The 15,204-nt window shown below is 32.9% G+C and overlaps 2 protein-coding genes across 2 annotated transcripts in view; both read left to right on the forward strand.

Annotated features, from left to right (window-relative positions):
- Positions 1-1,743: 1,743 nt before the first annotated feature.
- Positions 1,744-2,428, forward strand: LOC131801430 (uncharacterized). The gene is made up of 2 exons (XM_059120199.1): positions 1,744-1,993; positions 2,190-2,428. Exons 1-2 carry the CDS (start codon positions 1,744-1,746, stop codon positions 2,426-2,428), a joined length of 489 nt encoding a protein of 162 aa, XP_058976182.1.
- A 7,763-nt stretch (positions 2,429-10,191) lies between these two features.
- Positions 10,192-15,204, forward strand: part of LOC101898537 (myotubularin-related protein 6) — a 67,726-nt gene continuing 62,713 nt past the window's right edge. The window contains exon 1 of the mRNA XM_005181456.4: positions 10,192-10,524. Within this exon, the coding sequence (XP_005181513.1) occupies positions 10,501-10,524 (24 nt within the window). The 5' untranslated portion in view covers positions 10,192-10,500. The remainder of the gene's footprint in view (positions 10,525-15,204) is intronic.

The following is a 15,204-nucleotide window of genomic DNA, read 5'->3' on the forward strand; positions in this document are numbered from 1 at the left end:
TGCAAGAATGGAAAAAGCAAATATCTGCTCTGTTCCAGGATCTGCAAGAATTTACTATTTTTGCAATTTTTTCGATATTATAAAGGGAGAATCGGTTATCGAAGTAAAAACTTGTACATTCTTGCAGTTCGGGAACAGGTCAATCATGTGCTCTGTCCCAGAACCTGCAAGAATCTACTAGTTTGCAATATTTCGATATCATAGATCGGTTATCGTAGTAAAAAATATTACATCCTTACATTTCTGGAACAAATTAAAATTAAGAAGGTAAAGCCATTTCAAATAAGCATATCCATCTCTGCCTTTTCTTTTTTTGTTATTTACCTTGCCAAATTTCACTCCATAGAAAAAAAGGTTCCCAGCTCTGATTTGGATATATACAATGGATTTATTTTGAAAATTAAATCTTATCATACGTATAGTTTTGAAAAAATAATAAACACATAATTGCAAGACTTTGCTATTGTCGCAAACTTATGTCGAATATAACCGGTAACACAAATATTACCATTTCCTTTAATTGACAGTTCCACTGTATTCATTCACCGAATCCCGAGGAGATTTTTTTTTTTTGAAGAAAGGGTACAAATGGAATTGCCGAATATCCCGAAACCTGAGGAGGAGAAAACAAAATATATATATTGGCAAATAATGTAAGGAATTGTATTTATAAGTTTGCGTATTTATATATATATATATATATTGTGGTGTTAAAGTTGTTCGCAGAAAGACTTCTTGCGTTCAAGTGTGATTTCAATTCCTCGAAATACTAATTTAAGACCCTACAAGGTATATATCAGCGTTAAATTCTAATTCGATTTAGTTTAAATTCGTAAATAGGCTATATCGGTCCACGTCTTCGGTATTTTGATGATTTTAGAGACATTAATTTACCGGAATTGTTTCAAATTTCCTATTTTTGACTTTATAATGGGTACTACTACCAGTTGTGTGGCTTGCAAGTAGAAAAACATTAAGTTCGGCCGGGCCGAACTTTATATAAAACATGTTCCACCATCCTAGGAACAATACACACACTTGTGCCAAATTTCAAAGCTCTGCGTCAAATAATGTGGGCTCTATCGTGATTTCAACACACAGACAGACTTACATCGCTTAATCGTCTGATGCTGATTATGAATATATATACTTTATGGGGTCAACTACGAATATTTAGAGGTGTTACAAACGGAATGACAAAGTTAATATACCCTCCTACCCATGGTGAAGGGTATAATAATAGCGTCTTTTGGTTAAGGAAAAAGTTACACAAACCTTTTATTTTATAGGAAAATTGAATCGGATGAACCCATGTAAAATAGGCCAATGGAAATTCTGAAAAAAAAAATTCAAAATTGATTCAAAACGAAAAGGAACTAAGAACAGAAAATGACAAACTAAAACAAAAATCGAGGCACTGACAAAAGAACGAAATGCGCTAACTTGTGAAGTTGCAAAACTCAAAACCGAGTTGGACAATTTCACAAGGAAGTGAATTGTTACCTCCGTGAATACATCAGAAGAGGCACTAACTTTAGCTCGCATGGGTACGGACGAACGAAAAGTTTACACTAAAAAAGAAAGAGATTTTGCTCAAAATATATGTGCTACAAATTTATGAGGGAAAATATAAAATTGAATTTACCCAGCCCTAGGTCTCTAGGACGATGGCAACATATAAGTTTTCTAAATCCTGGTATAGATATTGCACTTGTTAACAGCTTGAAAGCACAAGTGCAAAACATGTCGGAAAGAGAACGCATTTGTTTCGTCGTTCACGATGAGGTGGAAATTAAGCCCGTCCTAGAATACAACAAGGCAGAAGATGTTGTGGATGGGTTTGAAGATTTTGGCAAGGACAGAAGGTCCAAAGAGATGGCTAGGAGATGTCTTTTTTTTATGATCAAGGGCATATGTTCCGACTGGAAATTTATTATAAGCTTTTATCCTGTTTCTAAAAATACGACAAAAGCCGTATTGCACAATGTCCTGAGTGGGAACCTGCAGGTTATCCAGAATATTGGCTTAGACGTGCGTTCCATTGTTTGTGACCAAGGGGCTACAAACATCGGTCTTTACAGTTTCTTAACGACGTCGAAATACGAACCATATATATATTTTTTTAATGGACACAAAATTTATTGTATGTACGACTATTGCCATTTGATAAAATCAATCAGAAATAATTTGATTACACATGGCTATAAAACGAATAGCGGCGAAGTTATCAATTTCGAATATGTTCGTAGAATATATGAATTTGAACTTCAAGATATGTCCCAAATTGACGGAAAAACACATAAATCCAAAATTGTGGGATAAAATGAGTGTCAGTAGAGCTACTGAGGTTTTAAGCAATTCTGTAGCTGCCGCAATGCATGCCTGTATGCAAAATGGTTGTATTTTAGACGATGCTACCGACAGCTAAATTTATAAAAAGGCTAAACGATGTATTCGACGAATTAAATGTTAAAACGACATCGTCCGCAAACCCCAACAACAAAACGACATATCGAAACTGCAAACACAAAATTGCCCGGCTCGAAGAGGCCAGAGATTATTTTGGAAGCTTTGTTGTTAACAGGAAAGCAACTGTACAATGTATTGATGGTTTTAGCAAACAATACAGTGTATCTTATTGCTTTCCGAAGACATATTTAGGGATTACCCAAACATCCAATTTGTATTGTCTGGTAAATTAAACCGATGCTTTGGAAAATTTCTTTTCCCGGATAGATCTTCGCTAGGCAATAATACACATCCATCAGTAAAGGAGGTGAGGTACATAAGCGCCAAAATAATATCTTCCGATATTTTAAAAGCAGCTAAAAATACAAATTGTCAAGAAGATGGTAGATTTCACTTCCAATATCACTGAAAAATACCGGTAACATTCATATTATTGAATATTTAAAATTGGAATTGTTAATAAAAAATAAAAATTTCGGTGTTAATTCCTTAAATTTACTTAATCCATCAGACAACTTTTTCGAAATTTTCAGTTTTTAGATGAAATGCTACAAAGTAGCTTTTAACAAATTTGCATCAAGACAAAATATGAAGAAAAAAATATCGGACTACATAATAGAAAAAACAGTTCAATTGGTTTGATGCAAATGATATTTGTTTCAAACATAGGTTAGAATGTTTAGACTTTACCTTAAACACTTTAAAGGGCTAAGTACATAAGAAGCTTGAAGTCATGGCACGGCCTATTTTGTGACATTTCACAAAGGAATTACAGAGCCGCACTAAAATCCTGCCGTCGTTTTTCATTATAATTTGGCATTAATATGCCTAGCCATGACTTCAAGCTTTTTATATATTTGCAGCCTAATTTATAAAAATTCTAAGTGGTTGAGTGAAATATTATTAAAAGCAAAGAAGAATAAGAAAAAGTTGAAGAAATTAAACATTCGAACTGTAAATTTATAGATCCGGTATTTTTTTAGCGTCGCAACTTTTTTCATGCTAATTAGGTTTTTTAGCTTGTCAACACAGAATCGTTTTGTCATTATTAATACTCTATACACATATAAATGTTATATGTATAGGAAATTAAATTAATAAGCCTATTTATTTTTAGTATATGGTTTGAATTTAAAACAATATAACTTTAAAACGGATGACGTCTGGATCTACTTTAAAAGTATGCTGCGTTTAAATTTCAAATAAGAAGGCTTTTGTGAATTTAAATTTCAATACAAATAACATAATTTCACTTTTTTCTTTTCATTTAAACAGTTATTTTTATTTATTTATTTTTTATTTTATTATATTTTTTTTAATAAACAGCAACATTTTTTTTTATTAAATTTTTTTTAATTTACAACTTTTTTATTAACAACGTTCTTTTTTTATTTAACTACATTTTTTAATCTCTAAATATACGTAGTGTACAACAGTTTGTGCTACATTCCCTACAGCTGTGATTTATTTCTGATGTATCTCGGATATTGTCTTTTTCTCTGTTAATATTGCCATCGAACCTCTTTTCTGCTTTTATTTTTTTTCCTTTTGAGTTCGACTACCCAGTTATACAATTCCTCAATGAATATTATTTTGTTATAATTTGTTTAATATGTTTAAATAGCACGAATTGTTTAATGTATAGTATTTGTCATCTTTTCAATGAATATTATTTTATTATTTGTTTAATATACTTTAAAAAACACGAATTGTTTAATTTATACTATTTTTCAGTTTCTCAATGAATATTATGTTGTTATAATTAGTTTAATATCTTTAAATAGCACGAATTGTTTAATTTATACTATTTTTCAGTTTCTCAATGAATATTATTTTGTTATAATTTGTTTAATATGTTTAAATAGCACGAATTGTTTAATTTATACTATTTTCAGTTTCTCAATAAATATTTTATTGCTATTATTTGTTTAATATCTTTAAATAGCATGAATTGTTTAATTTATATTATTTTTCATTTTCTCAATGAATATTATTTTGGTATTATTTCCTTAAAATAGTTTAAAAAACATGAATTGTTTAATTTATACAATTTTTCATGTGCTCAATGAATATTAATATGTTATTAGACGTTTGATATGTTTTGCACGAATTGTTTAAGTTTTATTCTGTCATTTTCTCAATAAATATTATTTTGTTATTATTTGTTTAATATACTTTAAAAAGCACAAATTGCTTAATTATTTAATTTTCAAGCATACTAACATATAAATGTACTTTTTTATTTCGTCTGTTCTTCAAAATAATAGTATAGTTATGTCGAGAGATTAATGATTGTATATAACCCGTAAATTAAATTACTGCTTTTCTATAATCGTAATCCAAATAATGTTAAATTTTTCAATAAAAAAATAATTTTTAACATTAATAACCACATTGTATGCTTGCAATACTACAAATATCAAATGCATTTATGTATGACGTTTTAAGCTTGAAAATAATTACCTTAAGCTGAGAATACATAAAGCGCTTATTTGGCTGGCTTAAGTCATCGTAAATGAACAAAGGAGCCTAGGGCCAAAATCGAACTAGGTTAACCTAAAACTCCTTTGTTCATTTACGAAGAAGCCAGCCGATGACTTAAGCCAGCCAAATATGCGCTTTATGTATTTTCAGCCTTACATGTGATAAAGCTCATATGTGCAAAATCGAATTTTCTATCAATAAATTTGTAACCATTGTGGTTTTCTTTATTTATAGAATATGAGTACATTTTGTACTTTGAACTAACAATTTGAAACTAACAATTCTTTTCCTACTCTATAATCCAAATTTAGTTCCATTGCATAAACACTTCGCATTAACAGTAATAAAAAATTCAAATGATATCCCTACGCTACAGCGCATTCTGAATTGACAAGATTTGTCCAAATCAGTCCAGCCATTCTTGAGATATAAGCGCTCAAACTAACATCCATTTCCATTTTATTTATAGATTCTACATTTTTCGCTATAACTGTATATCTGATATACTTACAATCGGCATCTACGTAATGGTCAGAATTGACTTTCGCCGGGATTAAAAATATTCGCGGTTGTTTTTTTTTTAACACAAAAGTCGGGGTCTATTTTACTTGCTAATTATTACCCGATGACCATCCAAGTTGGAAGTCTTCTGCGCAGTCCTAAGCTCTAGCCCCATGTTAAATTTCATGTCGATTGATTTAAAATTGCGACTTGTACAGCCACCGCAAAATAAGATATTTTTCAGTATTTGGTCCATTTCATATATGACGATGATCTCCAAAAACAATAGGCTTCTATTCTGACCATAAGCCCATCTCCGTGCAAAATTTAGTGAGGCTCGAGGCGCAATTGTGTAATTACAAATTAACATGTACAGACGGATGGACGAACATACGTAGCTAGATCGACTCAGGTCGGCGAGCTAGAAAGATTCATATATACTTTCCTATATGAGAAATCAATATTTCGGGGTGTTACATAAATTCTGGCCCAATCAAACTTATAATACCCCCAACACAGTGTTCTAGGGTATAATTATCTGGATTGAAAGTGTTACACTTTAAATTGCAAATACAAGTAGGACTTTAGGATAATGAAGTTAACCTTTTGAAAAATCCATAAAGTGGGCATTGCGAGTCCTAAATACCAATGATGAAACAATTTCGTGGGTAAATGTGACTAGGATTATGAAAATAACGAATATCGGTGGGTCTTTCATATGGCGGCTACACCAAAACGTGCACCGATTTTCAATATCAGCCATCCTAGACACAATACAAATTGTTCTGCCAAATTTTGAAGCTTCGCGTCAAATATTGTGGGCAGTATCGTGATTTCAACAGACAGACGGACAGACCTACAGACAGAGGGGCATCGCTAAATCGATTTATAATCTTGTGCTGATCAAGAATTTATATACATTATGCGGTCTAGGACAAATATTTAGGGATGTTACAAACGGAGTGACAAAGTTAATATACCCTCCTTTGAAGGTGGAGGGTATAAAAACATTATACTCAGAAGTAAAAATGACAAACATATTAAGTTCTTCATAGCATACATTTCAGAACTTACCAAGAACTTGCAATCCGCCACTTTATGTATAACTGTTTCTTGGTGTGGAGGGATTAATCTTCTCCCACCCCCTCTCAAAATCCCTCGACGCAATGTCTTCAGCTGGCAATACAATGCATAAAGTCATATTGTAAATAGTAGATTAGTTATTAGATTAAGTAGTTATAAGTAGATTTAACTTTAGAAAATAAGTATTTTTAAGAGTAGATTTAATTAGTTGTAAGAATTAAAAATCAAAATGTTAGGAACTCCTTTTTTTAAACATCGTTTTTTAGGAGAACATATTAATTATAATCATAATTATAAGTTTATAGATATATAAGTATATAGATAGGTATCAGCATGGCTGAGACCAGAAAATTGTAGTAATTAGATAAGCTTAGAAAAATAAGAAATTATGCTAAGAAGATATAAGAACTATTGTTATCTCATAAGATATTTTTAAATTGTTTAATGAATTGATGTAAATAAATAAATGAAATAAACAATGCATTAAGCATCATCTAATTACATAAAAAACGTTGGAGAGGAGGAGTGCCTTGGTGTGGAGGGATTAATCTTCTCCCACCTCCTCTCAAAATCACTCGACGCAAGCATTGAACCGCCAGCACGTGGAAGGGCATCGACTAATTATTTGTTTTTACCTTGAAATTGCTATAATGTAGGAAAACTGCATTAATATAAAAATGAGTCACCAAATGCGAATAAAAAGCACAAAAATACTTAAGGACCTCAAACCTCATGACAGATTCACCTACTTAACATGCATCATGACGCTTGACATTGCGTCTAAATAAAATTCCACGAAATGTGTGGCTTCATCATGCTTTGATCATGCCCCATCATCATTATCCCATGCTGCATTCCAAAACTTGGGACAGCTCATGTAAAAAGAAGGAACAATAGCTAATATATTGTACAATACAAAATAAAATGAACTTTAGAAATATGTTTGAAATTATAACTTGTATTACACCTGAATATTAATAAACGAATGAGGAAATGCAGACGATGAAAGTAATGTATTGTGTTGGCATTCTTCTCTTGAGCTTAAAGCTGTTTCTCTCAATATTCCATTGCATTTCAGAGACTAAATATTTTCTCACTCCTGATAATTAACATACACTGTTGTTATGATATCGTAACAACAGAGGTAAATCACCTGGTGTTTATAATTTTACTCTGACTTGTCGTATCTTTATACTTCTATGTCTTTGGTTGATAATGGCTTGCTCTTATAAGGATTGTAATATTAAAAACGTTACTGAACGTCTTATCACGTGTTATTTATGTGGTAACTATATGCATCTCAAAATCCGCTGGTTTTAATGGCAAACAGTTCGACTTTATCACTGATAAATCTAAAGGACTCCGCTTGTCCTGTTTGGATTGTAGAGATTTAGAGATACATTTCTATCGTCTTTTTAAGGACAAAAAGGTTCCCATCTGTGATCTTTGTATATACAATGGATTTATTTTGTCAATGAGATGTTATACGTGTGGGCATGTTTGTTCGGGATACTATGTTGCAAAATGGTCAGGCTTAATCCCATTATTGTTGTTTTTATAAAAACAACGTTTATTTATTAACGGATTTTTCTTTATGATATCGAAAAAGGTTGCAAACTAGTTGATTCCTGCGGGTTCTGGAACAGATCACTTCCTAATTCTATCATATTTTTGATAGTACTCTTTTGGGCATTTTTCGCAGGAATCAAAAACAAACTCTAAACGCTAGTCACCAGCTGGAGAAGAAACTTCGGAAAGTCTGAAAAATCCTATGTATTTTAAACTATTGTAGCTGAAATTCCGGCAGACATACGCAGATTCCGAGTGATCAGATTTGGTTTTTTTTATTAATATCAATATTTGATCTGTTCCAGAACTGCTATAATTGATCCTTTTCATAGCCGGCAATAATCTACAATTTTTTATACCCTCCACCATACATAGTATGGAGGGTATATTAAGTTCGTCATTCCGTTTGTAACTCGTGGAAATAATCATTTTAGACATAACATATATATTCTTGATCAGCGTACTTTACCCTCTGGAAGAGAATCGTTTATATAAGATCCCGATATCGTATATATAAAAGGTAACACCATCTTCCCTTTATCTTTGAAAATAAAGTTTACTGAATTCATGTTGCCATATTTTTTATTGATAATATGGCAATAACAGCAAAATTTATTTAAATAAAAAAAGGATAACGCAAATCATTTATTTTATATAGAAAAACTTATTTATAAATTTATTTCATGAAATTAATTACAAATTCGCATTTTGTTTATCATTTTAAACTAAATGATGCCATTGTGAGAAAATGCAGTAAATACCAGTTACTTTTTAAAAAGCTTGCCATATCTGTAAAAAATTCATATATTTTAAAGGAAAGATGTAATAATGAGAACACGATAATGTGAACTTTATACTTCACTTTTCCTAAAGTAAGGGATAACAAATGTGGACTATAAAGGAAAGATATAATGTGGCGTTTCCACTGCACTTGATTCACTCTCTATTCGTTGTTTGACCCTTAACTATGAAAAAACTGCTTAATTCTTCACACAAAATTTCCTGAGCGAACGCTCATATTTGTACATTGTTCAAATCAAATCACTCTCAGAACAACGAAAAAATATGTCCCATCCCTAACAAATGAGAGCATTTATCAAAAAAATAAATTATGACATTTAAAAATTAAAACTAGAAAAATTTAACGAAATTTTAAAAATTTTTGGGAAGACTGAAAATTATGAATGAGAACTACAATGTTGAATGACGCATGTACATTTAAACGAAAGTACATTTTGTTTTCTCTCTCATTCAAAGTACGCATTTTGTTCACGAGTTGAAATTTTCACAGAAAACTGCAAACAAAAGAGGAAATATTTTCCAAATGTTTGTATCGGCAGAAATAATTTTTGACAAGCAGCAGAATTTAAAAATAAAAAAAATATATTCAAAATGTCATCATTTACACAAAAAGTTGAAAACGTGAATAAAAATTGTAAAATGAATGATATAATTATTCTTTGGAAGACAATAATTTCTTGTATTTATATTAGTTAAAATTTCATGTATTGTATAAATTCCCATTAAAATCAACAAACAAAATTTTTGAAAAAAGGAATTATTTTACTATGAATTACGAATCGTGCCGTATGAACGGGTTAATCCATGTACGTAATTCTAAGAGCGAACAACGTGAAAGTGTAATGGGAAATAGCATAAGAGCGGGCCATACACAGAATTGGCAAAAAATTGGGAACACTCAGAAAGAAATAGGAATCAGCTGTTAGCTCTGCCTTTTCTTTTTATTGTACTATGGTACTTACTATTCCAATCAATCACTATAAATACTTGAGTGACAGAAGTCAAGCTTACTCTGAAAAAAAATTTAATCAGCTGGTAACTCTTCAATTTCTTTTTATTGTACCATTTTTTACCATTGAAAAACTAATGGAACAAAGCTATTAACTTGTGTTGGTATAGGTTTCATTTATTTCGCCTCTACTGTACGACATCGTTTGACAGCTGTTATATTTCGCTGTCAAGTTTACAGTTTTGTTTTGATCGAGCCATTCGTTCAATTTGTGGTTGATTTTCTATTTTGTGTTTTTGCCTTCTTTCTCTTTAAAAATTTTTCTCGTGTTGTTGTAGAGCAGAGAAATTTTTCAATAAAAAAAACTACAAAAAAATAAACAATTTTTAGCAGATATTGTGACAATTGTGGACATTTGGCGCGTAAAATATTAATCGAGAAAATCCTCAAAATAAAACAAGCCTCAAAAAAACATTAAAATCTTTTGTAAAACAAGTGAGAAAGGTGCAGCAAGTTGCCAACAACAAACACACGTACAATTGTACCAAAAAAATCGCGTACGCTGCTACTTGCAATTAATACAATTGTTGTCTTGTTGTTGTTGATTAATTGGATTGATTAAAAATATAAAGGGGCTTTCTACGATGGACGACATCAAATTAGCCAAGGTAAGTAAGACTTGGTGAAAGATAAGCGAAAAGTCGCGAGGAAACATTCCCCCATTCCATATGTTGTGTTTTTGTTGTCGTTGTTAACCTGACTCATGTTAAGGGTTTGTTTTTTTATTTATGAATATATTTTTTTAAATTATCGTCTGCTTTGCAAGATTTCTTTTTTGCAATCAACTCCAATTGGATTCTTTTTTGTGTGGGGTGTGTGTGTGTGCTTCAGAGGCCAATTGGATTTTTCTTGCCACAAGGACATCCTTGAGTTTATTATAGATTCATGTCGCCGCCATGTCTGTAAGTTTGTACGCATTACAATTGTTTTAGTTTTTATTCCTTTGTCCTACATCCTGCCAACTACCTATTTCTTATCTCTTCGCAGAGTGTAGGTATTTGTTGTAAAATGGTTTTCAGTATCTACAGGTGTTCTATTGATTTTTAACAGAAAACACCTGCCAAGAATGGCCTATTTAGATTTACGATTGATTGAACAAATCAATATTAATCCACCTTTTCTAAATGGAAGACGGGAAGAGATACAGATCAATAATACTGGAAAGTAATTCAAAACCAACTAGAATGAGTTGAGTAGTGGAAGAAATTACAGCATCAAGTCTTCGAATATATTTTACAAAAGTATTTAACTCTAAGTCGATATTAAAGTATTGGAATTTAGAAGTATCAGTCGGCCGATGATGTCTTAATCCTATTAAAAGGTAAACGACTGGCGTAAAAAAAAAAACAGAAAATGACCTGAATCATTTAAAATAATGTCAAAATATAGCAAGATATTTTCGAAATATATTGGTCTGACTCGGTATTCAGGGATCATTTTAGTACTTCAAATCGGTCCATCTTTTTGGCATACAGCACATGTAACGATGCCGTCCGATTTCAGATACATTAACAACATTTGATAAAGGAATTGGATAAAATTTGGTTTTATTGTAGAGTGCGGAATTGATTCCAATAATCATTCTACCTATTTTAGGTATTTTGAAGGGTTTGAGCATGGTACATTAAAAAGGTAAGGTAGAGCTATCAGCTGATTAAAACTTTTTTTTAAGTGTGTCCGACTTCTGCCAATTTTGTGTATGTATTTATTGTTTTCAAAATAAAAACAAATTATTTTCAAAATCAATTATTGGAAGACGCGTAAATTGTGAGACGCGCAATAAAGCTATTCGGCAGTTTTATCATGAAATTGAAAGATATAACTTTTTAGATCACATTTTTGAAAGAAAATCTAGGAATTTCATTCATTTTTCCCGCTGTTCAACAGATTTTAAAAATGAGGAAAAATATTGAATAAATGAAAACAACTTGTGGTATGCAAATTTGACAGGAAGCGGACATAGCCTCGGGGCTGTATTTCTTTAGTTTTACGAAGCTGTTCTACCTCCTTATTGTACCATGGTTTTGAGTATGTTTTCGAATTAAATTTGCCATAATGTGTTATCGGGGCTTATTAATTGGTATGTCAGTATAAAAAAATCTTTCGAAATAGGTCCACAACTTCGTTTGGCCCCTCTCCATGTAGGGACCCTTCGGGGGAATAGCTGATTGCTATTGGACATGACCACAGGTTAAGGATTGTCTGAAGCCCCGTAAATACACTGAGCAGCTGCAAATAAAATAAGTAGTGGGGGAGAGTCTCGGCCTTAATACCCATATGACAATGTTCCAGAGGATGTTTCGAGGCGATTTTTAGGCTTCCTTAACAAAATCAAACCTCTGTACTTTTTCCCACCTAATAAGATAACTCTTACGCTGAGGCGACATACGACTACGTGCTTATCAGGGTTACCGGCTTGCTGTCAGGGTACCGACCTAAACGAATATCAGATTTAACATTGGTGCGATGGTACGGAGGCCATATCATATTCGATCTCTGTCACTTCACAAAACTATGCCATATTGAAAATCAAAACCAAAGCAACAAATGAAAAAATTACCTTCAGCTCAGCAAAATTGTCTCTTAGGTCGGACAGTGATTCAGGATTGTCTGCTAGCACTATCGGAACGAAGCGGATGGGATGCTTGGGAGAATATAATCACTGACTTTATTAATTCCAACGTTTCAAGACGGTATCAAGCAATCCGTCAATTTATAGCGAATATGGGACCACTAAAGCTGAATTTGACTGAGACAGCATGACTGCCTGCTGATGTTTGAGTCCTTCCTTCCGCAACTACACCTCAACGGCAGTCGGTCCAAAAAGTGCAAGCAATTCGGTTGCAAAGTGGTATGTGTATGTGAGTGTTATGTAGTGGAGTAGTTAGTCGACTTGGAAACAAGAATTATTTATGGAAGGGTAGACAAAATAAGCAGAAGTCGGGCACACTTAGAAAAAAATGTAATCAGCTGGTAGATTTACCTTACCTTTTTATTGTACCATGAGTATAGGATACGAAAATGTAGCCATTAAATTAAATCAATATATTTCCAGGTAAGGGCGCAGTGGGTTCCTAAGACGAATATTTATACCCTACAACACTATGTGTTGGGGGTATTATATGTTTGATTGGGCCAACAATTATGTAATACCTCGAAATATTAGTCCCCAACATAGGAAACTATATAAGAATCTTCCTATCTCGCCGAGCTGAGTCGATATAGCTATGTATGTTCTGTCCATGTTAATTTGTAATCAAGCCCGATCTTCACGAAATTGAAAATTAACGTGGGGTTAGGGGGTTAGGGTCAGAATAGAAGCCAATTTCGCGGTATGGCCAGAAAAAGATAAACTCTAAGAAAATCGCGGAAATATTATCTACCAAATGCAGATATGTTATAGGTTTATTGTCTTTTTCGATTTTAAGTAGACAAAGACCATTTCGATTATTCGATCTAATCTACATTTGTATACGGTCTGAATAACTTATCTGCAGATGTGCATTCGACGCGAAATATTTTGTTTCAAGGGGGTTTCATTGACCTTTTGACGATATTCGCAAAACGTATAAAATGTAATGAATTTATTGCTACAACTTTCCATTTCGTAGTTCATGATGTTCGGCTTTTATACCCCCAGCCATATGGCTAGAGAGGGTGTACAGCATGATATAAAAAAACTGCAACAAATTCAAACGCCATAATTTTCATTTTTTCTTTAATTTTGAATGAAAGCAAAAAATGTAGGAAATAGCATCACATTTTATAATAAGTTTAGATTTGTTCGAATTGGTTACCTTTGGCACGAATTATGGCCTCTAAACGGCCAATGAAACTGTCACACGCTCCCCGAATGTTGCTCTGCGGCATTTTGGTCCATTCCCGGCGAAGCGCTTGCTTGAGGTGATCGACACTTTGGTATTTTTTAGTGCCAACCTTGCTTTCCGAAATACCCCAGATACAATAGTCCAACGGATTAGTATACGGAGATTTTGGTGGCCATTGTGCGCTAGAAATGAAACCATTCTTGGGTGGCGCGTGCTGAGTGCGATGGTGCAGAGTCCTGTTGCAATGTTAAAGGTCTGCGGTCAAAATGTTTGCATACCCAAGGCTTTAATACACCCTCCAGAATATTTTCGCGATAATATTCGGCATTTATTCTGATGCCACGGTCGATTAATACGAGCGGCCCACACCTTCACCATGGACGGCGCTTAAGTTCTAGTGGCCAACCGAAGGTGCACATTTTCAGCTGACCTCCTTGGCAAGTAACGATCGTGTGCATTTTGTTTGTTTACAAACTGCTGGACAACGAATGTTTTATCATCGGAGAAACCTAAATTCGGCTGTTCACCACTTTTGGCCAAGCCAAGCAACTCTTTAGCTCTTTTGAGTCTATTTTCTTTCTGTTGTGGTGTAAGTTCTTGCACTTCTTGGAGTTTCAATGCCTTTACCCCGAGCTCATTTTTCAATATTGGCCGAATGAAATATTGCGATATGTTCAGCTCACGAGCCATTTTTCGGCCACACCAAAATGCTTTTGTACGCTTGTAAACAATATAATGAGCTGTCACTGGAATAAATTTAAAAGCGAGTGGCTTAGAAATGACAGCAGTCTGAAGTTGGTTGAAGTTTTTTCATCTCACCCTGTATATAATTTGATATGGCCAAAACGTATCTCATCGAAGTAATGGCTTTAGACCCTAGGTCTCTTTGGACCTAATTCGTTTCAGGACATTTGGAGTCGATCTAGCGATGTCTGTCCGTCCGTCTGTCTGGATGGATGGATGTGGCGCATGATAACTCTCGAAATAAGTATCTCATTTGGTCCAAATTACATCGTAATATTATTATCAAATTTAGATCGAGTTCGGAGATGGGCAATATCGGTTCAATCCTGGTACCTCTCACACAAAATATTAACATTTTCAAAAAAAAAAAAAAAAAAAAAAAAAAAAATATATATATATATATATATATATATATATATATATATATATATATATATATATATATATATATATATATATATATATATATATATATATATATATATATATATATATATTTTGCTGCACAGAAAGAGAAAGGATAATCCTATTTTGCTCCAACTTTGCAAATCATAATATTTGTGTCAGTGCTAGGTCGGGTGTGAAGATGGAACATATCGGTCCACTCCTTCTGGTACATCTTCCCAAAGGAAGAGGTATATGAATATCCCTGAAACTCATAAAACGCGAAATGAACATCGGATTCCATTCAAACTTGGCACATCTCAATATTTCTAT

This window comes from Musca domestica, unplaced genomic scaffold, assembly GCF_030504385.1.
Source record: "Musca domestica strain aabys unplaced genomic scaffold, Musca_domestica.polishedcontigs.V.1.1 16, whole genome shotgun sequence".
Classification (NCBI taxonomy): Eukaryota; Metazoa; Arthropoda; class Insecta; order Diptera; family Muscidae; genus Musca; species Musca domestica.

What these genes read in the sequence shown, in the direction of transcription:
- LOC131801430 (XM_059120199.1), top strand. Translation starts at nt 1,744, where the DNA reads ATGTCGGAAAGAGAACGCATTTGTTTCGTCGTTCACGATGAGGTGGAA. An exon ending in CGTATTGCACAATGTCCTGA is followed by an intron (nt 1,994 to 2,189) that starts GTGGGAACCTGC and finishes CAGAAATAATTT; the next exon opens with GATTACACATGGCTATAAAA.